This window comes from Poeciliopsis prolifica, unplaced genomic scaffold (genome assembly GCF_027474105.1).
Source record: "Poeciliopsis prolifica strain line A6 unplaced genomic scaffold, Auburn_PproV2 SCAFFOLD043, whole genome shotgun sequence".
NCBI lineage: Eukaryota > Metazoa > Chordata > Actinopteri > Cyprinodontiformes > Poeciliidae > Poeciliopsis > Poeciliopsis prolifica.
The window spans coordinates 3,456,384-3,482,500 of record NW_026562418.1 but is presented as its reverse complement, the minus strand read 5'-3'; the positions used below and the strand labels follow the sequence as shown (position 1 = coordinate 3,482,500).

General features: G+C 40.1%; 1 protein-coding gene across 3 annotated transcripts in view; it reads left to right on the top strand.

Annotated features, from left to right (window-relative positions):
* Positions 1–26,117, top strand: part of trappc9 (trafficking protein particle complex subunit 9) — a 156,453-nt gene that overhangs the window by 73,013 nt on the left and 57,323 nt on the right. For all 3 annotated transcript variants that reach the window (XM_055055945.1, XM_055055944.1, XM_055055947.1), the window contains 2 exons: positions 8,772–8,914; positions 16,841–16,951. In XM_055055945.1, the coding sequence (XP_054911920.1) occupies positions 8,772–8,914; positions 16,841–16,951 (254 nt within the window). The remainder of the gene's footprint in view (positions 1–8,771; positions 8,915–16,840; positions 16,952–26,117) is intronic.

The following is a 26,117-nucleotide window of genomic DNA, read 5'->3' as shown; positions in this document are numbered from 1 at the left end:
GCTGATTTTATTTTAGATTTTTTTGCAAGTTATTTTTTGGATGACAGTCTCAATAGGCAGGGAGGAACCTCATCCTGGCAGCAACAACAGCCTGCATCTTGCTCACACAGTGTAATCACTAAGTGGACGTAAAGCAACACAGCTCGCTCCACACCGGCATGTGGAAGCATCGTCACGGTTTCACGGTTTCAGGCTCGTTTCTCTAACTGATGACCAAATGAGCTGGTCCATTAGGAGCAAATACCCACAGGCATCTAAAACGTACTAGTCCTCCTAATTACCATTTCGGTAAAACGTGCAGCTCTGACGCAGCAATCGGCAAAGCAACAATTGGTGCACTTTGTTGCTCCACGGGCTTCCAAGATTTTCTTTTGAAAAGCAACAAAAAAAATAAAATAAAAATCTGGTGGATTTTTTTCAATGCGGCTGAATATTCACTCATAATTTTAAATGCTGCAGCTGGAACATGTGCTTAAATTTACTGGATGAAGGTATGAAAGAAAAAGAAGGTGGAACATAAACCACTTTAAATGACTACTTTTTTTTTTCCTTTTTGGACCGGTTTCCCTGGGACATTGCTTGGACTGGAAAAGCTTACTGTTTTATTTTTTCCCCCCATAAAGTACAAACTGTAAAAACTTTGAATATTCTTCTCAATAAGGACATTCTATTCAAACCTATTGCTACACCAGCACCAGCTGCGAAGGTCACACAGCTATTGTGCTATTCCATATCGTTTTATGTCTATGAATTCAAATCAAAACCACGGTAGATTAATGTTGGATATCTTTACCTGTAATAAGTTTATTTTAGTAGCAAAATGAATAATTATTTTTCATTTACTGCTGAAAGCAATTAAAGTGGCAATATCCTGTAAAATAAACTTTTTTGAGCTTTACATCATGTTATAATATGTCCTAATCAAAAACGTTCATGGAGTGTTGCCTTGATTCCTTCATGCATGTTTGAGAAATCCTTCAATCTCCCATGGCAACTATTCGGCTGTGCAAAACGCCGGGGTGAACCTAGCTCCGCCTCTGAGGCAGAGCTCCTCCTTGGAGCTGCAGTTTCCAACCTTCTGAGCTTCTCCTTCCCCGCAAGACTGTCACTCAGCTCCTTCAGACAAGCAAGGAGCATTTAGCTAACACCTGGAGGAACTGTGCATCTTATTATGGGAGCTACTTATTAGTGCAACGCTGGTAAAAACATCGAAGGGTTAATAGAGGAGCCATGTTGTGATGGAATTTTAGAAAGAGCAGGAATTCCTTAAAGAGACAGAGATAAAATATGAAGGTGTTAAATTATGAAATCAAATTTCTTTGAAGTGATATTTGATATATATACCATTTTTTAGAACAACTGAAGGTTACACAGCTACTTTATTGTGCTATGAAATGACTCTATCTGGAAAATACACAATAATACCCCTTTAAATTATCTTTCAAGACATTACGATAATGCCATAAAACTGCAGTTTATTCACCACACGTTAAGACACAAGGATCTCATTTTAATGTTCTTGCTATATTTAATGTTTAACTAGTTAATTTACATAATAATCTCTCGCTTAATTTAGAATCACTTTTTGTACCTTGTGCTAAAAATGAGGGAAATCTCATATGTTCAGAAAGTTTAGCTGGCAGCAACATTTGTGTTGCTGTATGCAAGCTGGTGGGTGAAGCGATCAGAAAATGAAGCATTTCTTCTTGCTCTCTGGACTTGGAGCCATGTGTTAAATGTGAGAACCGGGCTGAGCGCTGCACCACAATGTTGCTGCTAACTCAGCTGGTGTGTGTCCCAGCTTGCTTCAAAGCGCAGCGCACCATCACAGCTTGCTGGTGTTGGAGACAGGACAGGTGTGTGAGTGTGTGTCAAAGTGTAAATAAATGCTAATTTACTCGCCTGCTCATGCATTGCAGTTCAATTTGTCTTTTTTTTTTCAGGCTTTGGCGTGTGTGGCTTTCACCTGCGCTTGTTCTGACTGTTGAGGCTATTTCACCTCTCTGTGCCTGCGTGCCTTATGAGTTACTGTAGGAACAGTAGCAGAGTCTGGAAAGTAGCTGTTCACCGGACAATTCAAGTACATTATATACTAATAATAATAATAATAAAAAGGAGGCAAGTAATAACTTCCTTCTGCAGGGTTCATGACAGATCCGACCATCTGCTGAATTTTTAAAAGCTCCTTAACTTCCGTCCTGAACTCCACTGTTCTGTCTGTAAGTCAGTTTATAGACTTTTATTTGGACTTAAAACCTGTGTTTTAAGAAAATGTATTTCATATGAAGTACAGAAATCCTGATTTCCATACTTCATAGACAGTTTGCTCATCTCAAATATCTAAATGTGCTTTCCAACAATTCAAATCTGTTGAAATGACTGTTTAGGGAATACAGAGCTGCTCACACGGTGAGTTAGCTTTAAACATCCTGTTGCCAGCGGAAACATATCAGTCTTATTAATATTTTGTGTTGAGAAACTCCTGCCTATTTTTTTAGCTATATCCTGTTGGTGTTATTTATTTTTTTATTTCTCCTGGGTCAGACCGGCCGCAGATTGGAAATTAATCATATTGTAATGTTACCATTTTGTTTTCCCACTTATTAAAGCTACAAATAATCCCTATGCTCAGCATAATACAGCACTGCAAATGTTTGCATGAGATAAAACTTTTATTAGTTCAGGATTATGTATTGAGGGAACACTGTATTGTTTACCAGTCTTCCAATCAGACTGCCAGGATTAAGTTGTACAGCAGTGATTATAATAGTAATATTTCATCACTGTGTGAGGAAAGTAAGTCGCCTTGTTGTGGAGTAGGTATTCTAATATTCACATTACCTGTTGAGGAGTGCAGCTGCAGATATTACTTACTCACAAGTTACCAGAAACGTTTGTAGAAACTTTTTCCTGTGGAATTTTCTTAGTTTAAAGTTGATCTGGTTTAACTCACTTAATGTGTTTGCTTTTTCTTAGGTTGTTTCATTTCACTCAGTTTTAATGACGGTGTGTTAGGGCCAGTGTAGATGGAAGAAAAGGAGTTGTACATTTTTGCAGAAAAAATCTTTTCAGATTCATTTCAGAAGTTATTCTGGGAAAATGAATCAATTTCTGAGCTTGGAAAGTCAAATATTTGCTGGGAAATATTTTTTCAAAAGTTTCCTAGAAAAAAAATTCTGAGCTTGAAAAGTCCAAGAAAATGTTGGACATATTTTGAGATCTAAAAAGTTCTACAAAAAAAGTTGACATTTGGAAATTTGAGTTTCAAAAGTGTAAAATCTTTAACTTTTGAAACAGAAATTTTATTGCTCTTTCAAGAAAATTACTGAGATTGATGTAAAAATGTCTGAGTTTTTTGGCAGAAATATAGATTTTATGACCATAAAACTCCATTGTAGACTTTTACAACTAATGAACTAATGAAGTGAGTTTGAGCTCATATTTTCATGCAACGCATATCTCAATATGCAAAAGAACCACAGGGGAGATCCGGAAAAGTGGAGCTGGTGTATTGGCTATTAGCTGATGCAGTGAATTCTCCGAATTGGCCCATTTTGCCTTAGAAATGACAAATAAAGTCGCTGCCTCTTCATCTTGTTGACATCTTTCCTACTTTCAGTTTGTAGTTTTCTGATGCAGTGAAGCACAATTCAAGTAGGAAGATGGTTTAGATCGCACTGTGGACTACACGTGTATTTTTATTGCCCGTGTCACTTAATGGTGCCTTATAGCAGTTTGTATAAATGTTCCTCTGGTTCTTCGAAAGCTTTTGGTGCAGGTAAAGGTGTTGCACCACGCTGTGAATCAGAGCGCTTCATCGTCAGCAGCTGTTTGCTATTTTGGTCTCCATGCGCCCGCTCGTTACTGAGCATTTTTAGACGCTCTGAGCCTCGTCAGCTGTCACTTGAGCTCATTACCCGGCTCTCGTTCTTCAGCACGCGGTAGTCATTGTGAAGTCATTACACCGCGCTGTGGATCTCTCTTCGCTCCTCCTGAAATCTTCTCTCCTGAATCATTGACTGCACAACGGCACAGCAGCAGTACGACAATCCCCCGATGCCCAGACTCACACTCGCTTTCTACTGGAAAACACATTCACTGGCGGAACCAACAGAAGCTTTCATCTCTCTGCAACTGCAATGAAGTGATTATCAATGAGTTTGAAAGCCATACATGATAAAACGTGGACAAGTTCAAGCGGTATGAATACTTTTGAAATCGACTCTCCTCGTTCCTGTATTTTTTCCAAACCCGTCGACCAAGTTTGCAACCACCATCCAGATGGAGGAGTGAACAGAAAGTATGTTCTTGCTCCAAGTGAACACGCAGCATCCCACAGTCCTCTGGGTTTCCTCCATGTCCCGCTGGAGCCAGCGCTGCAGGCGCTTTAACGGCTCTCCTGGTGCGCTGCTCTCTTCCCAGCAACAAGGCAGATGCATCCCAGGAAAGGGTCAAGAGCTTTTTATGGACAATTAGACCCACAGAACTCCATTTCACCTTTTCTTCAAAGTATACAGTGTTCCTCTGACAAGTTTCTGTTCAACCACATGCACTAGTTTGGTTAAAGAAAAAAAAAACTTTCTGAATTTTAAAAGTCTGTAACACTGAATAACATCAATTTCTTTTAGAGGGGGAGACAGATTATGTTTCATCTTCAAAGTTGGGAAAAGTTGCGAATAACTGGAAAGGGCTGGGCCATGAATCGATTTTTATCAATCTAGATATTTGCTTTTTCTAATGCACTCCTTGGGTTTCCGCTATATAGAGAGATGTCAGTTTTTTTGTTTGTTCTCTTTTTTTACAGCTTATATTTATTTGGACTTTTCAGATTAACTCTACTTCAAAATATAAAGTTCCGGCTAAGTTTTTCTAAAATATATGACAAGTCCTACATTTTCAAGAATGCAGTTAAATAATACGAGCATAAAGTCATATGATAAAGTCTTTATATTACCAGAAAAAAGTTGTAAAAGGAGGGGAATGAAATTACTTTATGAAAAATCTGACACAAAAAATAACAAATTTATTATCCCATAATTCATTTTTTTTCTAGGAAAATTGTTTTTATTCTGCTAGTATTACGAAAAGGTTCTCGTAATTAAATAAAAATACCGTTCCCTAATACTACATTGTACAACTCATAGAAGGGATGATTGAAAATATTTGTCACATCTTTTACTTTTTAAGAAAAGAAAGCTAGAATTAAAAAAATATATAACAGAAATTGTATGTGCTATAAAAAGTTAAATGTTTAAAACAACATCTTTTTTCACTTTAAAGCTGTATCACCCAACTCTGCTGGATAATTCATCAAAAATATTGTAAGAAGATGTTCTAAAGTGTATTTAAATAGAGGGGCGATGTTTGGTCCAGCTGTTTCGATTTTACTAGCATTTATTTTATTGGCTATACCGAATGAAGACCATCAGACCATCTCACCGGTTTGCTCCATTTTCAGACCCCCACGCCCGCTCTTCCTGCCCAGATGTCACTGGGATGTTTTATCTTCGACTCTGGCGAGGAGCCGTGCGGCTCTGCCAAAATCTCCTCAGCAAGATGTGTCCCGATCTTTATCTCGTTGCCATTTGTTCACAAGTCATGGGTGGGAGCAACGGGACTCACGGCTTCCAGTGGGCCCTTCAATTGTCAAACATTTGCGCGGGGAAATGTGATAGACAGCCTTTTGTGGCACTCTTGAGACAGGCATGAAAAATAATAATTGTGTGCTGTGGCATTTGAGGTAAAGGCCACCGCGTTTCACGTGTCAGGTCTCAGAAAAGTTTAGAAAAAAGGTTTTTCAATAGCACCTGTTGTTTAAAACATGATTAATTGATTGATTAATTGATTATCGCGACAGGGTTACTTTAGCCCTGGGTGGAATCAAATTGAGAAGTTGTCTTGTGAAGCCAAAATGTGCGACTCTTTGAAATGAGTAACATCTGATAGAAATGTATACGTTGCACTACATATGGAGCCTGTTGAGATTCACATGCTTCCTATAATTCTGCAAAACTCACATGTGTACCAAACAGCCATTGGTGATTAATGAATAATTAGAGACAGTTTTCATTTAAATGACCTGAATTAACACTGTAAAGAACAGTACAGGTACTTTTGTTTTTTTCTGTAGTGAGAGTAATAGATGTGTGTGGTCAGGTGCTGTTTTCCTCCAGCTTACTCCAAGCATTGTCAGCTCATTACAGCAGGAGCTATTTTTAGCTGGGTGTGATTGAAAAAGACTCCTGAGGGACGGAGGAGCCACAGAGGTGGGTGAGGGGGGTCGAAAATGGGGGGCCGCTCCGAACCGACACGGCTCTGACAGAGGAACCGGGCGCGCCTGTGGCATGTGACGGCGTTGCAGAGACGATTCCTCCAGGGGGAACTCGTTTTAAGCTTTCACTTCCACACCGGCAACCGCACAGCGCCGGCGCAATCCGAAGGAAAATCAAATCCACGTTTATGATATGACATGTCAACGGCCTTAGCATCAGAAAACATTGGTGCAGAGGAAAGGCATTCATCCAGCAGGTGTTTTTGTTTTGCTAACAGTTGGTGAGAATTAAGCCAGTTTGTTGAAATGGGGCTGAAATCAAAATCCTGCCTCCAGCCCAGCGTCAGTTTGTCTCTCCGCCGCTGTGGAGGACAGCTGTCGCAGACTGTCTCCACTGCTTCCCCTCCAGGATCTGCAAATGTGTAGAGTGGGAATTTATGTCTTCAACTTCCCATTGCAACCAGCAACTTTGATTCACTGGTGTTTCCCACGGCACTTGTCACTTCATGACAGTAAACCTTGTCGTACCAGTAGCTGGTACAGGTTTCCCTGATTGTTTCTCTGTTGGTATTATTTATGTTGTAAACCATTTTCCCCCCCTTTTTTTTCTTGTCTGACTGAAAAGATTTTGCTCCTGGAAAAACAAGATCTCCCACCGGTTCCGACATCCTCTACCCTCCTATAATCCTGACGCCTTGTAGGAGGGTCTGTGTTGTTGTGCCTCAGAGTTTAAAGAAGCAAAAGGCATTAAAAAAGCAGAACCTCCTGCTTCTGACAGCGACGCAAACAGCAGGACCTCTGCTGCTGTTATGGGAGCGACGTGGCTGAGATAAGAAGTTCTCTCGCTGCTGCTACTCATTGCAGCTCTTTGTATGGACGCCGTGTGCACACACTAATCGTAGCCTGCTTGCAGGGTTACCTGAATGTATGTAATATAATAAAAACGAGGTATTTTGCGCCACTGCATAACATCCATTTTTCTCAATCAGGTCAGGTTTTTGTTCTAATTTGATTTAGAGAAATCTAATCTTCTGACTATAACTGATCACATTTTTGTGACATCAGTTCATTATTTGGGGATGTATTTAACTTCTTGATTTCTGTGGAGAAAAATCTGACGGGAATCTCTGGTTTCCTCTTGACTGTAACAAATCTTCGAATGTATTGAATTCTTTTTCGTGGCCTTTAGCGTCTCTGTGTCAAATTTCAGGTCATTATAGGAGATACTCTGAGACATTTTACTAAATGCCAAAAATTTCAACCTCGTCTCGGTGCTGGTGGAAAGATCACAGGCGTGTCCCTGGATGGCACTTTCAAATATCAGAGCAAGTTAAAAAAAAAACACACACACACATGCACACGCCCACACAGAATGTGAAATAAGGCTTTTCACGTACAAATAAGGGACTTTTTAGAACAGAGTTGCTTGGCTGACAGTAATAATAACTTCTCTGTGATGTGGCTGTCAGAGTGCTGTGATCTGTCCATTACGCTGTAATCGGCCGTACGCCCAGCCAGCAGGCTCGGAGTCGCTTCACTTTGGCTCCCGCCTCCCACAAAGTAGCGGATAGAGAGTAAAAACAATCAAGAAATAGGTGAAATGTGTTGCAGGAAGCCACAGCCAGAGCCTCCATCAGCGGTATTCGTGGAGATGATATACGCTGTATTGGAATAAAAGCCAAACATTGGATGGTCTCCTTCCCTGAGTCAGCTCGTGTTCCTCACCATAAACTGCCACTTCTAATTCTCCCCCACCACCCATTCTTCGTCCACTTGGCTGCTCATGACATTCTCCCCCCTTCCATCCCTGCCTCCTCTCCACGGAAATGCCTCGGAGTGCCGCTGAGTGATTCCCCCTTGTTCATTTCCCCCCCATTACGGTGGAATGCAGCCAGAACAATCTCACCTAGGCCACCCAGGTGCCACCCCTCTCCCTTTTAAACGCTTTTAGGATTCCGAATCGTCCATTTCCCATCATTATACTTCCATTTCATTAAGCAGCACAATAGCAGCCTTGCAGTGCATTTATTATTTTCGCCTTGATGGCTCCTTTCGTAGAGCAAACTTTGTGTAGATTGAACGGCGAGTAGCAAGACGTTGCGCGCGTCCTCTGACCACGGCCTGTTGCTTTAATGCAGTGGTTCCCAAAGTGTGGGGCGAGGGCCCCTAGTGCCATTGCATGGGGAAGCAGTATGGATGAATGAAAAAAAAAAAAAAATGTTACACAAGTGTTTCACTGTAAAGATTGTTTGTAATGTGTTTTGTTGCAAACAATATTAAGTGTGAAATAAACTTCAGTGGAGTTTGAAAACAAGATATGTGTATAGGTTTATGTCTGGTTGAACGATGTGTGCGCCTAGTTGATATTTTATTTTTATTGAGGGGGGATTTTCTTTGGGGCCCCAGAAAATCTTTGGGAACTGCTGCTTTAATGAGCTGCTCATGCTGTTCCACATCAGCCTTGATGTAACTTCCTTCTCCTTCCTGTGCTCTGTTGCAGACTCTGGAGGCGGTGCTGAACTTCAGGTACTCCGGCGGAGCTGGCAAAGTGGAGGGCTACTACCGGGAGCTGTCTCTGGGCGTCCATGTAGACGTGGAGCCGTCCGTGTTTTTCACCAGAGTTAGCACCCTTCCTGCTACCAGGTATCACAAACACATGAACCATATTGTCTTTTATGCTATATGACTGAAGCTCAGGTAAACAGGCTCCAATTGTGTCCTAATTTCACACTTCTTACTGTGTAATTAAGGGAAAGTTTGGCAATGAATCAATACCCTAGCAAAGGCATGTCATTGTTCGAACAATGACATGTTCTGTGTTTCTCCATGTTGGTAGCTGTATATGACAATTAATCTTTCATTTTTTACAGGAGAAACTTATTTCTGGGTTTCCAAACTCTTAATCCAAGTGAATGTTGGTGTTCCAGCTTCTAGGCACTTGAACCTCGGTGGTTCTTTGTATATTTCTCAAAATCATAAATAAGTTTCTTTCACATGAGCGTGACTGCATGGATAAGGTGGTTGACACTTGGACATAATTGAGAGTCTTTGCATGGCGGTCTTCTATCTATTAGCATCTATTGTGTTTCAGAAATGCTACACCTGAAATGATATCGGACTTATCTGTTTTTGGAAGAACGTCAGCTTGTTTTTATATTGTCAATGCTGTTTTCTTGTTCTGATTAGTGAGAAGAAATGCCAAAAGGATTTTGAGATAAGTCTCAAACATACCTCACACTGCAAACTATAAAAGGGCCTTAAAACGTCCAGTGTTTACCCTGTGCAGCTGTAGAGACCCTATCGGTTTACTCTCGTATTTTTCCTGGCTTTACTCATCTTCTAAACCCCCTGACTTTTATGAAAAACCTCCAAGCAAAAGAGATGGATCATGGGCGAGTAACGGCCTCTTGAGGTGAGTCATTAGCCAAAATATCTGAAGTTTGAGTCATCCGTCTTGGCTCGGCGCTAATAGTTATGCTGCTCAGGCCAGTGTACCGTCACCCCTGTCATTGCGTCTTCCTCACCTCCTCTGTTCGCCTGGCATTTTCTGCCTCACTACTTTGACACACAGGATCTGCTGGCGCTCAGCCAAGGTTCAAAACATTTCAGACTTGTTGAAAGCAAAGGCTTAGGGGAGATTTGGCTATTCTACCTGCAGATATCCAATACTTGCAGGGCTTTGCAGATCCACAGCAAGAGGTCCTTGACACATACTGACCTGTTTGAGGACAAACTTCTCAAAAAAATCTGTGGCAGTATACAACATTTCAGAATGTACTTGGCTTTGAAACAGACTTCTTTCTCTGGAGTAGCTGCAGATAGCATTGGAGAATCAACTGTGGGGACAAGGATCTGTAAAGTAAATGGGATTTTAACTGTATCACCCTGCAAGGGTTTGTTTCGTGTTTTCACATTACAGCCCAAACGTTGACCAGATTTCATTGGGATTTTGTTTGATTAACTAGATTGGCTGTTGCCTTTATATCCAATTTCACTTGAATTTATCTTGGAACATGGCAATGCACAACCATGTGACTATTTGCAATAGTTCAGCTTTGGGTGATAGAATCCTTATTATTAGGGACACACAATATTATTGGCATGGTATCATTAGCCGTAAAATTTGATATCGGACAATAGCCATTCCATCAAAATAACTCACCAATATAAAAGGCATTGTTTATCAATGACAAGCCAATGATAATGATGCCTGCAGCACAACATCATGATATCACATGATGTTGACCGAATCTGATCACGGCGGGAGAGCAGGACCAATTGAAAATGTCAACAGTGTTTAAGTGTCGGAAACTTATAGTAGAACAACTATTTGCAATGACTGCTCTGCATCGGTGACGCGAGAATGAACAACAACAAACCCAATGTTGTACATCTGTTCTTGCTAGTTGGCTTGGCCACAGTTCCTTTCATGCTAATCCTGATTTGTGATGTTGTTGCAGCCAGAAAACAATGAGAACATTCGGAAGAGTCCTTTTTTTTCAGTTTGACTAACCGTGCATAGTTGAGTAGTAATGGGTTCTCCTACTTCCCCCTTTTTAATTCCAGCTGAAAGCAGTGTGTTTCAAATGTGCCCCAGTGTCGGCCTTGAGATGAAAATCCAAGATTAAATGTTGCTATCAAAGTGCAACACCACGTGCAGATTCACTGTGCAGGTTGTCATTAATCCAGATTGTGCCCTTTGCTTGAAAACCCCATCGCCTTGTTTATTTAGCAATAACTCAAGACTTCTGCTCTGTACCTTTTCTACTAGTACTCATTTTGGTTTATTTCAGTTAAACAGCGTCTTTGCTTTGGATGAGCAGACTGTCCTTGTGTTTTTTTGTTTTTGGTTTTTTTTACTGTTCCTGCCTCCCCTCGGCTGGACGGCTGGCTTGTGTAAGACGGAAACATCTGAACGAAAAAAAATGTATGTGCATCAGCTGCAAAGGCAAAATCCAGTCTTAATCTTTTCCCCCTGCATCCCCGCAATCTGTTTTTGCAATTACAGAGTGCTTTATGTATCCGGCTCTAAACCAATTACAGAGGCATTTGCAGCACTGAACACAGGTGTCGGTGTAAAAACATCGAACGTGAATTGCAGCAGCAACATTTAGTATGCAATGATCTTGCTGCTGCTTCAGTTTTTATATCGCTTGTCTGATCATTGAATGCTACTCTAAGTACTGCAGAATTAAGGGATGAAGGAATAAACGACCAGTTTAATTCGCATCAGTGGGTTTCAAGTTGGAACTGTTCCAGGTTTTAAGTAGAAAATATAACATCGGGTTTCTCTTAATGTTTCATTTTTTGTGCGTCAGTGTTTTATTATTGACCGACAAATTCAGCTGAGTGGGTGTAAATAAAATTCCCTAACCATCTACATAATTTCAGATTTATTACATGTATAATCTCTTCATATAACAACTAATTGTCATTGTCCGAGATAATATTCCACAGTTTGACTCCACTTACTGAGTCACAAGTTTTTTGAATTTGCATATTTTTAACCGTGGTTTCCCTCCATCATGTTTAAATTTGCTCCCTAGTCTCAAGCAACTTTTGAATTGTTGTCGTTAGTTGTTCATGTGTGGCTTTGTTTGTTCGTAGTTTCACTTTGCCAATGAATTTTGATCATTTAGATTTTACATATAGTGTGTTGGTGTTTTTTAAATAGCAGACATTTTGTAGCTATATGTTACAGATTGTTGCCTATCATTTTCTTTGTTTTAGTTTTAGATCAATGTTCACAGTTTGCTGAGCCTTACGGCTCCATCTTTGACGTTATACAAAGATGCATAATGATCCGTTCAGCATTGGCTTCGGAGGCTAAAAATGTCCCCGTCATTGGCAGCACCCTAAATCCTCTGCTGCTGATTAAGCCTAAAGCATTTTGCGCGTGGGAAATACGTCAGTGTGTTATTGTGATGTGGTCGGGTTGCAAAATCAGCACTTACCGGCCATGTTTTGCAGAATTGATTGAGGCGTGGGCCTGGGACTCATCGACATGGCTATTTTTAGAAACTCAAGAGATGCGTCAGATATTTATGGCCCTTTAACAATGGCATCCTGAAGCTAATGTCCAACCAGTTTGATCGCACAGTCTGATTGATTTCCATCGATTTACTGTGCAGACCCAGACCACAATCAGAATTGTGTTCGATTAGCTATTGAACATTGAGCTTGTCAGATGTTCATACCTAAACGGGACGCAGTGTCTAATATTCAGAGGTTCATTGGAGACATTAGGTACTGATATATCATTGATGGATGATTTGCTATTGCACTGAACGATTATAAAATCTGCTTCAATATGTGTTCTGCAGAAGACGCTGGAGACAATTTAGCTCCTTCTCCGCCTCTCTCTGTTATCAGAGAGTAATGTAAAAGTTCAGGCCGTAATGGAGACAAATAGTGTGAAGCGCTATTGGCGGTTTTGAATTATTTAGTGAGCTTAGATCTCTGCCTTGCTTTGTAGCCAGATAGAATACTTATTAAAATGATTCAGTGCCGTGATTCGGTTAATACCGACTCGAACGGCACAGTGAGCTTTCATCTCTGGCCTCTTTGCTGCATTTCTGAACTTCACTCCCTTTCACCCTAATTTGACCTTATTAAGGTCTTTTTCATTTGAAAGTGCAGTCTACAATGCCCAGGTCCAGTTTCTCTGTCTGCTCCTTCAGTTTATCTCGGGGACTCGATGCATGAGTAATGATGCCCTGTTTCCTAACTTTGTGCTCTGATTGATTGCCTCGACTAAGCTGCCCAGACAACAAATTAGCAGCTCGCCCCATTCTCGCCCGTTAATCAGGCCTTTCGACAAAGTCACCAAGACGGCTTGGAAAACGAGCGCAGCCCTTTAATGATATGCTCTTTTAATTGCTGAAACAGTTTATTAGAGGTTTGTGCATGCTAAAACCACCATCAACCCAGAGGTTTTGAAGCTTCTTAGGAAAGAGATCAATGGATGAAGAAAACATTTGATTTCACGCCACCTTTTCCCAGCTGCTGCTTTTTTAGTTTGCTGATCACTGTAATATTGATACTGGAACTTATTTTTGGCTTGCTCTGGGCCAGTTAACAGTGTTAAAATATGTTTCAAGTAGGGTGCAGCGATTCCGGATTACTGGCCGATTGCCAAATACCGATCTTTTAAAAAGCTTAACCTGCTGATTCCGATTTTGGCCAATACCAGATTTTTATCTGAAATGGTGCTTAATATAGCATCTGTTACGAGTTGTTGAGTTCGTAACAGTGACACCCCTAGTTTTAAGGATTTCTAAAATGTTTTAAAACCAGCAATAATTATTTTCATCAAAAAACAAAAAATTTAAAACTTTAGTAAAGGTCATGGTTTAAAGTTCTTTCATGAAGTACAAGATAAAATGCCAAACAACTACAATTAACTTAGATCTGTAGTATGATCCACATGGTGCTTTTTTTTTCTTTTTTGGCTGTTTGCTATAAATGCATGACTCAAAGTTATTCATTTGGGCCATACCTTAACTTTAATATGAGTAAAGGTACCTTATTTGTATTTCGATATGGTGGTTTTCTTTACTGGTTGGACACTCCCACAATTACTGTCCAGTCCACTGTCCCCACCCGAAGAGAAGCCCCTCACCCCCTTTAAATCATTTTCAATTATTACCAAATCTTGAATGAAGACCTAAATGTGAAACCAAATAAATACAACCATTAATACAAACTAAAAAAGCAATGCACAGTTAATACTTGGATGTTCACTTTGGTGTGCCATCCTAAAATTTCCACTGACCTCATTGACCACTCCGATAAGAATTTACAGCAAACTGGGCTGAGCCCTAACAGCAGACATAAGGAAGACCGACCGACCGACCGACCGACCGACCGACCGACCAACCGACCGTGTGTGATATGCATAGAGCGTCATTTGAGAATAGAAATGTAAACGTATTCCAGACTTCTTATCGACTAGCAAAGTACAAAAGCCAATTTGATCAAATTTCTGCAAAATAACTGTAAATAGAGCAGAAATATTTCCAGACCTAATGAAAGTGCTGAAAATAATTTTGTTGTACAATTTCTTAATCATATTCCATATTTCTTCCATTTTGGACATGCATGTGCTGTGCGTGTTAGCAAAAAGATGCTTACCATTTGACATAGGAAGGGAGAAAAACTGGAGTGCTGTCTCTGCAGTGTAGCTTTTTAGCTCTCTTCCTTTTCCCAACACTGAGGGGTGTTCCCTGGTGAAAGCAAACATCTCAGAAAAGTTCCGGCTGTGAGCGGCCAATGGTGAGGAAGGTCTGACTAATGAGAAAAGCCTCAAAGGTTTGTTGAAAACAAGTTGTCCACTGAACTTCAGACGGAGCCTGAGCCGTGGGTAAAGGCTAACGCAGCAAACCGTTATTGGAACAGAGAGGTCGATTTGAAAAACTGTCTTTGGTCAACTCCACCGTCCACTGTTTATCAGACAGTAAAGCTCTTGGACTGTACAGCTGGTCAGAACATGGTAGGGAACAAATGTAGAACCCGAATTTAACTTTTTGGGAGATTGACGTTCTCCTACTTAAGTTCTGTGTATAGAGTAAAATGAGTTGCCCATGTTTCCGATCACAAATTGAGTGATAGCCAAAACCTACTTTATTCTGACAATTCTCTTATTCAGGTGGTCAAATGTGAACTTTCCTGTTTCAAGATGGCATCAGTGAAACAGAGAAATGAAACTCTACAGCACTACTCTTAAAATTAGTGTTGGACATTTTCTGTTAACAGTTTTCAGAGTGCAATCCTCCCTTTACTCCCCTCACATCCAGCAATTAGGAAAAACATGTTCTGTTTTTTAACTATAAGCTTTATCAAAAAGGATATTTTTAAGCGGCGTGTGAAAATTAGATGAGGTGTCTGCCTCACAAACTGAACTGGTTCCTCGTAAGAGAAAACCTGGTTAGTAAAAGATCTGGCTTTATATGAGAAGTAGAATCTCAAATGCTTTTTTTGGATTTAACACAGAGCTAATGAGGGGAAGCTAACATAGAAGAAATAAGATTTCTCTTTTTACATTTTCATCAAAACCCCTGCTGCAGCGTTTGGGATCAGCTGAAGGTTTTAAACTGCATTTTGTGAATTTCCTGATGAGAAATAGCACTATGTCTAACATCTTGAACATAACATCCTGGTTGTTTCTATTGGGTTTGAGTTTCCCCCCAAATTCTGACAATTTTCAAAGAATTCAGAATTCAAATTGGGGCAATAACAATAAATGCTGATCACACTGCACCACACTCACCTGTCCTACATAAATAAGTTAAGAAAAAATTGATAGGCCAGCATAAATACTTCCCAGCTAGTTATATTGAGGCTATAATTCCCCCGGACAATTATTTTTATGAACTATAATGGACTTTAAAGCTGCAGGGTCTGTAATTAAATTAATAAAGTCCGTACTTCTAGTGTTTATTTAAGAGTTATTAAACAAATAAGCACAACTGAACAAGTTTAGAAGTATAAAATAACTTTCTTCGGACATCCTTGCTTTTTAAAAAATCTTTTTCAGGATGAGCTGTTCCCCTTCGACCAGCCAGCGCTTCGACAATTAAGGTTTTCTCAACCTCACCGTCTCTTTTACTTCTTGTTACGAACACAGCGTCTTAAAGGGACATGAGCACAGTCTACCTATACAGCCCAAAAAAAAAAAAAAAAAAAAAGGACAAAAACAACTTTATTTTTCATTTGACTTTTAAACGTCCCAAATCCCGACACGGGCAAAAAATGATGTTGGTCATCATCAAGAAATTCTGGTGTTGGTTACGTTTTCGGTTGGTCTCCCAGGCCTAATGTTCACAACTTTTCTCAATGAAGTTGATGGAACTTTATCTCAAGATGACTCCAGTTTTCTTTCCTGACTTCCAACATTTCTGAGGTGACTCTTGTCTAATGTGAAGAACTGTTGCAGCACATGCTGCTGTTTTTGCAACAATGAAAATATTTGCCTTGCTACACATCATTCACTCTTTATCTGTGTTTATGATTTAGTGTATGTTCAAAAAGTTTCATAAGAGAGCCCAGCCCAGATCATGGAACTCTTTTTATTGTTCATTATAAAACCCTAACCCTTTCCATCTCCAGACATTATTCCTGTGAAGCAGCACTTAATTCTGTTACCTGCTTCTGTTTCTAGTCACACGGGCCTTTCATCCACCTACTTTGGGGGCTAAAATTAACTCTTTGAACACTCAACATGTTGATCTGAATCACAAATTGCTCCTCTTGTGATCTACATGAGAAAAGCAGGCGCGGGATGATGCGCAGATGACCTGATCCACATAGGTCTTCAGATTTAATGAAAGCAGGGCCACCTTTGATGTTCTGACAAGCAGGGAGAGTACTTTACACTACATCTTCTCTTGATCTCACCGACCCGCTGTGTGCCACGCTGATGTTTATTTTTAGCAAAGTAATTAGAACCAGACACATAAACAGAGTCCAAGGACAGGCCAGTCATGTATTTTTTATTTTTTTTTGTTGGATGTTGAATTTGATGTGTCTTATCAGCGTTTTTGGCTGAAGTGTTCCTGTCTGTGTCCGCAGCACCCGGCAGTGCCACCTTCTGCTCGACATCTTCAACCCGACGGAACACGAGCTCACGGTCAGCGCCAAGAACAGCCAGGACCTGGTGCTGCATCCCAGCGAGTGTCAGAGGTGAGCCACAGGTTTATGGGGAAGCCTGCAAACACATTACCAAATGATTCCAGAGGTCATCAAAGGTCAACCAGCCAGTACACGTTTGCGAGTGTCGGAGGTGAGCTACAAGTTTATGTGAGAACCTGCAGTAACGCCCCCTACTGTCAAAGACCTGTTTTTACTTCTCAAAACTGTACAAATATGAAGTTATGTACAGATAAGGTCAGAATTCTAGACCTTCCAGATGAAACTCTATAAAACTCTTAATATTTCCACAGAAATTGACATTGTACACAATAAAAACTGTCTATATTTATATCGCTTCCAAAAGATATACTCCACACTGTTTGATCAATATATTTCATTGATGAGCTGAATTGTAACAAGAAACTGATGCCAAATCACTTTTCTTCAAAGTTAACTGAATCGGCATCAAACGTTTGTGCAAAAGCTAAAACATTTGTTTGGTGCCACTGCTTCCATATTTAATAAGTCAATCATGATCAAATCAAAGCACTGATTAACACTCAGCTCTGTCCATCAACACAAACACGAGTTCTGAGTTGGTTGTCCAGCTGCAGCCTCTAAATATCAAACTGCAGCTTGTCAGATATCAAATGTTAAACGTCTTCGATCAGGATGTTTGGTGGAAAACACAATGACGTTTAAAATGTGGCCACAGCGTTTTCTCCTTAAAACCAGCAACTCCCTGGACCAGCCACTTTATTAGGTACGCCTGTTCAACTGCATGTTGTCAAGGAAACAAAAAGTAGCATTTGTAGGCCCACAGTCCCTGCAGAGTTGAGAAAACTGTGAGCGGTACTTCAAAGTCTTCCTTTTTTTCCTGTTGCGGTTTAACTTTGTCTGCTCGTCATTACTTGACTGAAAAGTCTTGTTACTTCCCAAATTAAACTTCCACACAGATGATTGCTTTTTGACCGCCAGTATTTCGGAGAACATTCCTGGAATTCATTTCGACTGGTTTCACTTGTGGACTGCCCTCATGTTGTCCATCTATTTCCGCCCTCTTCACTTTCAATACCTTCATTCCAGAATTATTTGATCTCTTTCTCCGTTCTTGTCCGCACATCCTTAATGTTATGTTTTAGTGACAATTTATTGAAGATGTAATGGAATGTCTTCCGGCTGTCAGGCAGAGTTGATATTGGTTCAAGAACCTCCTTATTGCAGATCTTTAACTGTGACGCCACTTTCTTTCAGCAAAGAAAGCGTGTTTCATTTTTTATTCTTTTCTCGCAGTTCACTCTAAAATCTTTCTTTTTGATATCAAAATTTCACATTTCCAACTTTACTAGAAACAGAACAGCACAGAATCATGTGTCAATCTCTTTTACATAGGTTGAACTCCCTTTGTTGAAAACCTTCATTAAATATTATCCATTGGTTTTGATTTGGTTTCTTTCAAAGATTCTTTTTTTTTTTCTTTTTTTGATAAATTGTGTGGAGATGAGGGATTTATTCTGATGCCAGGTTGTAAAAACTCCAACAGCATTTTGCCGCTCCGCATTAAGAAGCGTCAGGTTCCTGTCAAACAACTTCAGTAGCTTGTTTTTCACTCTTTTCTGGGAGGGCAACAATGCAGAGGAATGCTTGTTTGGAAATATTCTAATCTTTGTCATTTTTAGGAGTTAATCAGCCACTAGCCCCTCCTATTTCATTTGCCAGAGACATGCCTGCATCATCTCAGTCCTTTATTGTTTCTGCAATTCCTCCTACCCTTCCCTCTCACTCAACATATCATCGCACTGGAAATGGCAAATTGTGATTCCAGTCAGCACTGTCTCTGCGATGGATCGTTGGCCATGAGCGGAGGTGCACCGGCGGTGACTCACAGGCGTTTCTTCACAGGGGCGGGCGGGTATTATTTGAGGGGAATTAGAGGGTGGAAAGGCATCTTTTCAGACAGATCCAAGCAACTCATCATTCAGCTCTCCGAAAATAACCTTTTCCTGAGCAGAAATGAGTCGCTGAGATCAACAAGCTTGCCAGCGATTTATTACAGTAATCGTCTAAAACGGGTCGCGTTAATAAGTCTCCCGAACAAATTGTATTCAAAACTGTTCTTTCTTTCATTCTGCGCAGCAGTTTTATGAGTTTATTAGGGATCGCCTACCAAGCTGTAATTTTGCTGCAGGTAATTTAAAAGCTTGTCAATAATGTAGCTTAACTCGAACACAACAATAGTCATTCCAGCGTCCAATCAGATTGTTTTTGAAGTGAAAACAAACGCCTAGTGGGCAAAGAGGACTAGTCTGACCATCTTTGTTGTTTGCGGATGTCACGTGCGTCAGGCTTACGGGCGTATCAGAAACACGGGAAAACATAGATTCTTCTTGGAAATGTTATATGGAAAAATGAAAACAAATTCTTGGCATGTCAGCGCAGTTTTATGTGATCAATTAATCTTTTAAAGACCTAACTGTATTCTGAGGAGGTGTTGTGTGGTATCAAAACATTAGCATCATTACAATTATGCTTTAATTGTTTTTAAAGAATGAATTATCATCATTAACATTTCTCTTTAAAATAATTGTTTACTATCAGATGTTTTTTTAAAGCTACAGCTAAGAACAGGTCAACTGAAGTCTTTATTTTGTGGCTTCGGTGCGACTCAGTTCTACGTTTTAAACTCCTTTCACCATCTCTGATAATAAATGATTTTCTGATATCATGTAATTGTAGAATTGTTGGATTTTTCCACCCTGGATTCACTTCTCAGTGATCGGATGTTGGATTGTTAGAAATTCTATGCATTCCATCTCAAATTTACATCTTCTTTAGTATGTAAATTTAGATTTTCTTCTCAGTATTTATTACAAAATGAACCGAACCAGGTTGTTAGTAGATGTCTGCCAAAGACAATCACAGTTGTACTGTTTTTTTTGTGTTTTTTTTTTAAACACTATTTCCTACGGGGTTTCAGAGCAGATTTTGATTCTAAGGTCTCCCGCTGCGTTTCCATTTACCACCCACTGTTCGCCCTGTGAAACAAGTCGAACTACTTTACTCAAGTACCATCGAAAGCTGAAGTAAATATGAACGCAGCATATGTTTTGCACCTCTGTCCTGGTTCTTTTAGATTTGCGATCCAAAGTGAGTAACATCATTTAGTCATATGTTCTGTTGTCAGCCGAACAGGTCGTTTTTCTGTTTTTTAAAATAATTTTTAATAGATATTTGACTTAATTTAGTTAATGTATTTAAGCCAAAGCACAACAAAAAGTGACCAGAGAACATTTTACATGAAACCAACAGGTCCAGCTAATTTTATATGTTCCTATCCAATCCAGGTGCTTAGAGAACAGGTTAGTTAGTCCAATAATAACACGGCTCTAATTCATCTATGTTGCCGAGATACAATATTTTGAAGGGCTTTGCGTTTTAGCCTTTGAACTTTGTGCTCTTCACTCGTGACCACAAAATCCTAAAAATTAAGTCACAACTTGAACTTCTTTATTTTGTTTTGTATGCAGTATTGGTGTTGATCTTCGCCTGGTCTTGATAGAAAACTTTTTTTTGTCATAGGCAAAGGTATTCCTGGTAAAGTGAAGGTAAGACAAAAATAAATAAAATCAGATTCCAAGAATGGCATCACTCTGCATCGCTCCAGTTAGATTCAAATGCCAAATTGAATCTAATCTTCACTTTCAATTGGCGTTTTCTCCTTTGCAAGCACACGGGGAAGGTAGAAAAAAAGAACTGTTTTTGCATGTTTGTATATGTTGGGGATCATATATCCTTTTCTTGTTTTCTCTTGGTTGGGTTCTGGTCAGGATCATAATCAACATGTTAATGTTAGAAGTCAAGAAATGTTTGAAAATGACAACAAAAAGGAAAAAGAAACAGAAATTAAGATGTCTGAGAATGCATCATTGATACTGTTCTGTATGTATCGATGACGGCGAAAATTTATGCTCACAAACAATCACCCCTGCCCTTACAGCTTAGAGCCGTCTTTTATAGTTGTCACATATTCATTTCGTCCTTCTCTTTTAGTTTAGTTTTTTTTTTGTTTATGTTTTTTTATTGCTGTAAAATTCCATGACATTTTGTTCTTTAACTCAGTGGTTGATACCTGCGTCTGTAATGTGGCACACTGTTAAACTTTCGAGGAACATGGAAACTTCCTCAAAGTTTCTGTTTCTATTATCCAGCCCATACATCCAGTGTCAGCATCCACAGTCCAGTTATAGCAAAAGGCTCTGACACCCACTCAGTGCCGCCACCTCTAGTTCCGACTGCACTCGGAACACAGTCGCTCTCGTAGCGCACGCAAACTTGCGCTACTGTCCCTTTAACCGCCCCCCCTGTCGACATCAAGCGGCCCTGTCATTTTCTATTTTCTTCTTCTTCTGTGATGAATGAGATGTCAAATGCGAGATGTTATTTTTTTGGAGTCTTCATCCAGGACTTGTGAAACCAACGTTTCAATCTGACAGATGCAGAAATGACTCTGTCAGTCATTCGCCTTTTCCGCCTGGGACAAATATTTTTTAATTGTCTTCGCTGAGTTTTTTTTTCTTCTTTTTTTTCATTGTGCTACACAAACAGAATGTAAAATGAAAAGCTTTTATGTGTGGAGATGGGTAAAATATTTCTCTTTATTCCGGTCAACACAGGAAGCTGTGTTAATCTGCCTCTGCATTTGCATGGTTTTAGAGGATTTGGTGAATACCTCCCTCTCTCACTGGTTGTCCTCCAGAAGTAAGTTTTTGTAAAAGCAGCTTGCAGCTGAGTGAGTGACGGAGCACTTCTTTCATCTCCTCCTATTTTTACAAGGTCCTTATCCTCCTCATGATGTCTTTTAATGGCACCTGAGAGCGCAAATGCCCACTTTGATGTTCAGGAGAGTGACAGTGTTCCTAAAGAGCGCTGCGACGCGACCGCAGTGTCCGAGCTGCTTTCTTCCATCTCTCCTTTGAACAGAGCAGGACACAGTAGACAATGCTTGCCTGTTTCTTTTTTCCTCTTGCAGCAATATGGTGCAAAATACATACAGATTAAATGTATTATTTTTTTGCCATTGAAATATTTTTACTATCTTAAATGTTAATTATCCTTATTTGTACAACTTTTACTTGTAGTTTATAGATGTATTTATTTTAAAGTCCAAATTAGAGAAAAAAGAAAAAAAAAAACTACAAAGAAAAGGCAACTGACCCTGAAGCATGATAGTGCTACACATGTCACATGTTTTTTCAGCCGTGTCGAAATGTGTATATTTTGCAAAACTCCAATGGAAACACTTTCTTCACATCACACGAGTCGCATGATCAACAACCAGATATTACCTCTGACAGAAAAGACAAAAAAGACAACAGGAAGTGGTAGGACGATGATGGCATTGCCTCTTTTTCAATTACTTGTCACGTGAACAAATTTATTCACGTGTGATTTTTAATCGTCTTTCTTGTGCAATGGAAATACCGCAATTGCGGAATTGTGTTTTTTCAACATTAGTGGAATATTGTCAAAGTTTTGCGCACATTTGGAACAGAAACGCAGCTATTGAGTAGAGGAGACTGAAAATCTCGCTTTTCTAAAACACACAAAGTCCTTGTTGTACTTGTAAGGGTTTATCTGTCTACAGCGACACAGTAGTTAAACTGTGCATGTAAATCTTTTGTTTCTCTGTTTTAGTTAGACATTACTCCAGAGGCTTTTTTTCGTGTCAAAAATATTTTTGTGAAATAATCTTATCTGCTTTAGAAAATAATGAATTTGTACACAGTTCACAAATTTTAGGTTTTGAAAAATAATGGCGCATCCTTTGATCTGTTGTTTGTGTGTCGCTGTGATTTGATTTGCTTAAAAGAGTTTTCTTTTTTGGCCATTTTAAGAGAAGCAATTATATTTTTTTAAAAAAAGGAAAATCGTGTTCAGAAAGTCTGACTTCTATACCTGTTGTTGGTTATTTTGTTCTCAATAATACCTGACTGGTTAATGATGTTAATCATTAAACATAAAAAAGCTTTTCACTTGATAAAGCCTGGATGTTACTGTCTGTCTTCACACTTAAAGTGACTGATTTAACAGACGGAACAGCTGGTGACTTTTAGTCTTATTTGTGGTAATCTTTGTAATTTCAGCAGATTAAAGAAGCATAAAAACTCGGTTTGCATAAAAAGGCAAAGTTTGATCACATTTTTCTTCAGCCTCTTTGTGTTTCCTGCCAAAGAACAAATTGAAGCTGCCGGGAAGCAGATGCTCATGTGGAACAGATGTTCCAGAGAGAAATGAGGGGACAAGTGGCATCAAAACTTTAATAAGCAGCCAGTTATAAAACACAGTTGTTTTTAAGAACAATACTAACAGCAATAACCACTTTTATATATAAAATATATATATGTATGACATTTGTTACATTTCCATCACAAAGCAAAACTTTGCCAATATTCCCCTAATATCAAATAAATATGATTTTGCAATTGCCACGAGAAGAAGAACAATTAACACGTGAATAAGTTAGTTCACTCAATAAGTCATGCATTGTGGCCACTACTGATATCGCAAAGGATTACTTGTAAGTGTCATGAGTTCACTTATTACCTGCCACTGTAATATTCAGCATGTCTCATTGACAAACTGATGTCTCAAGTCTTCTTGAGAGGAGTGAGAAAAATGTGGATTTATTGCAGCTGGCGTTGTCTTTGCCTTTTAAACGTCCATCATATAATTTCTCCATCATGAAGCAGCATCAGCTGTATAATAACTGCACTTACAGAAATCAGGAGGCTTCAGTCTCTGGCTTTTTCTGTGTAGTTATTTGAAATGCCAGAGTTCGGCCTTTTTTTCCAAGGGTGACTTTATGCGCAAAGGGACTCATTAGGTGGCCACTCCTGATGGTCTCTATCTATCCATCAGGACATTTCCCAGTGAGCAGAAACGACTGCAGCCAGGTGCACTTGTATTTTTATTTATTTATTTTGGCACAGCACGACTCAGGAAAGCTGCTGTACTACAGGCTGTCGCGCTCATTAAAAAGGCCACCCTGCGACAACACAGGAGCTACTCCAGAACCACGGCGGACTCGCCCTCCTCCTCTCTTGTGCTGCCAGTGCAAACATTTCACATGGAAACTCGAAACATGATTCAGAACGACAATGACTCGCATAACTGATCCTTCTGACTTTGAACTAAAAAAAAACAGATGAAGTATATGTTACCTAAGATGGAGTAGCTTTCAACAAATAAACAATTTCCCCTTGGGGATCAATAAAGTATATTCTATTCTACTTCTTACAATGGAATTTTTTATTTTTTTACTAAAATTTATTATAGGAAATCATATATTGATGCCTAAACTCTCGTTACAATCATCATCAATTTTCTCTAAATTCCTAGTCGGTGCTCCTCCCTCACCGCCCCCCCCCCCCAAACACACACATGCACACGCCGACACACGCATGCACCTCTCTGAGTCATCACCACAGCTGTGTTCCCATTTAAATGAGTCTTATATGGGAATGTAAGGTTTTTGTTGGGGGTGGAATTACATATGACCCCCCACCATACACCCACCCAGCACCATCCACAATCTCCATCTTCCATTTGGCTCTGCTGAATCAATGTGCACAAGGACACACACACACACACACACACACACACACACACACACACACACACACGCACACACACGCACACACACACACACGCACACACACGCACACACACACCCACACACACACGCACACACACACACACACACGCACACCCCACACACGCACACACACACGCACACACACACACACGCACCCCCCCCCACACACACACACACACACGCACACACACCTCATTTTCAAACAAAGCTTGTTGCCATGGTGACTCCCCCCTCCTCCCACCTCTCCCACCCCCTCACAGTACTTTAAAAAAAAAATAAAATTATATGGCATCAAAGCACATTATAACCAGCAGTGAGACATCCCATCGTCAGCTCTCTCAGTGTTGTGGGGATGTTATGCAATTGTAGCAACTGGAAGCGTCTCATCCTGTCGCGCGAAATGAAAGCTAAAAACTGTAGCTGGATGCTGAGCTGTACATCTGTTGCTGCTGAAGCCCCTCACACACCACCCCCCAGTTAAACTTCCCTTCTCTTCCACTTTCTCCTGCTCTTCTTGTAGGAGGATTTCTCCTTCCTCTTCTCACGTTTTCTCTAGAAATAATACGATCCCTAGGGGGCGTCTCAGCCCCGTCTCCTCACCACAGAGGGGTTAGCTGAGGTCTCAAAGTAACAGAACTGAAATCCATTTTCTCCTGCTGTGACGGGTTTAAACCCAAAGCTCACTGTTTGGTTGCTATCTCACGCTTTCGTTTCATCTTATTGATATTAGCTGCTGAATTTGGGACGAACAACAGGAGGCTAAATTCCAGATTTAAGCAAATGTGAGATAAAAATAGCTCACCATGACAACCCCTGGGAATGCGATAGAACTTTTTTTTTTTAATTTTTTTGTTTGTTTTTGTTGTTGTTTCATTTCACCCAAAAGGCTCCACTCTTACAGAAGCTCAGCATCACCAAAGCATCACCAAAGCCGGCATTAACGGACGACAGCGTTCTCGCTGCCGCTGCAGCTGGAGCTGCAGCAAACAAAGGGTTACTGCAGCGAGTCAACCGCAGTCTAAAAATAGCCACCTCCTCTCGCCTGGCTCTGTGCAGAGCGCCGTGGATCTCCACCCTTAAGCTTCTGCACGTGAGCTAAAAATAGCCCGCCTTTAAAAACACACACACGCGCGCCTGCACACATTTCTGCTACGATCTCCACTCGCTGTTTCTTCCCCGCCGCCAGGATCTGGGAAGAAAATAATTTGCACCATGCAGTTTGGGTTCATGAGAGAAATCTTGCTGTAAATAACAATGAGAAATCACATCTTTTGTCTGCATCTGTGTGTGGCGCTGCAGCAGTATCTGGAGACTTGGAGCAACTGCTGGGGTCGGGGAGAAAACCAGAAAAAATAAGAAATGAAAAAAAACATCCTCACATTTAAAAAAATAAATAAATTTGATTCCTGTACCTACTGTTGCCGTCTGTAATCAAATTTCTCTGCGTCTGCTCGCCTCTGAGGTGTTTCTGAAGCACAGATGAGTTTTTCTAATGACTCATGGCTCTGCGATGATCCGATGAAAGCGGCCCCATATGCTTTAATGTGATTATCGTTTGCTTTT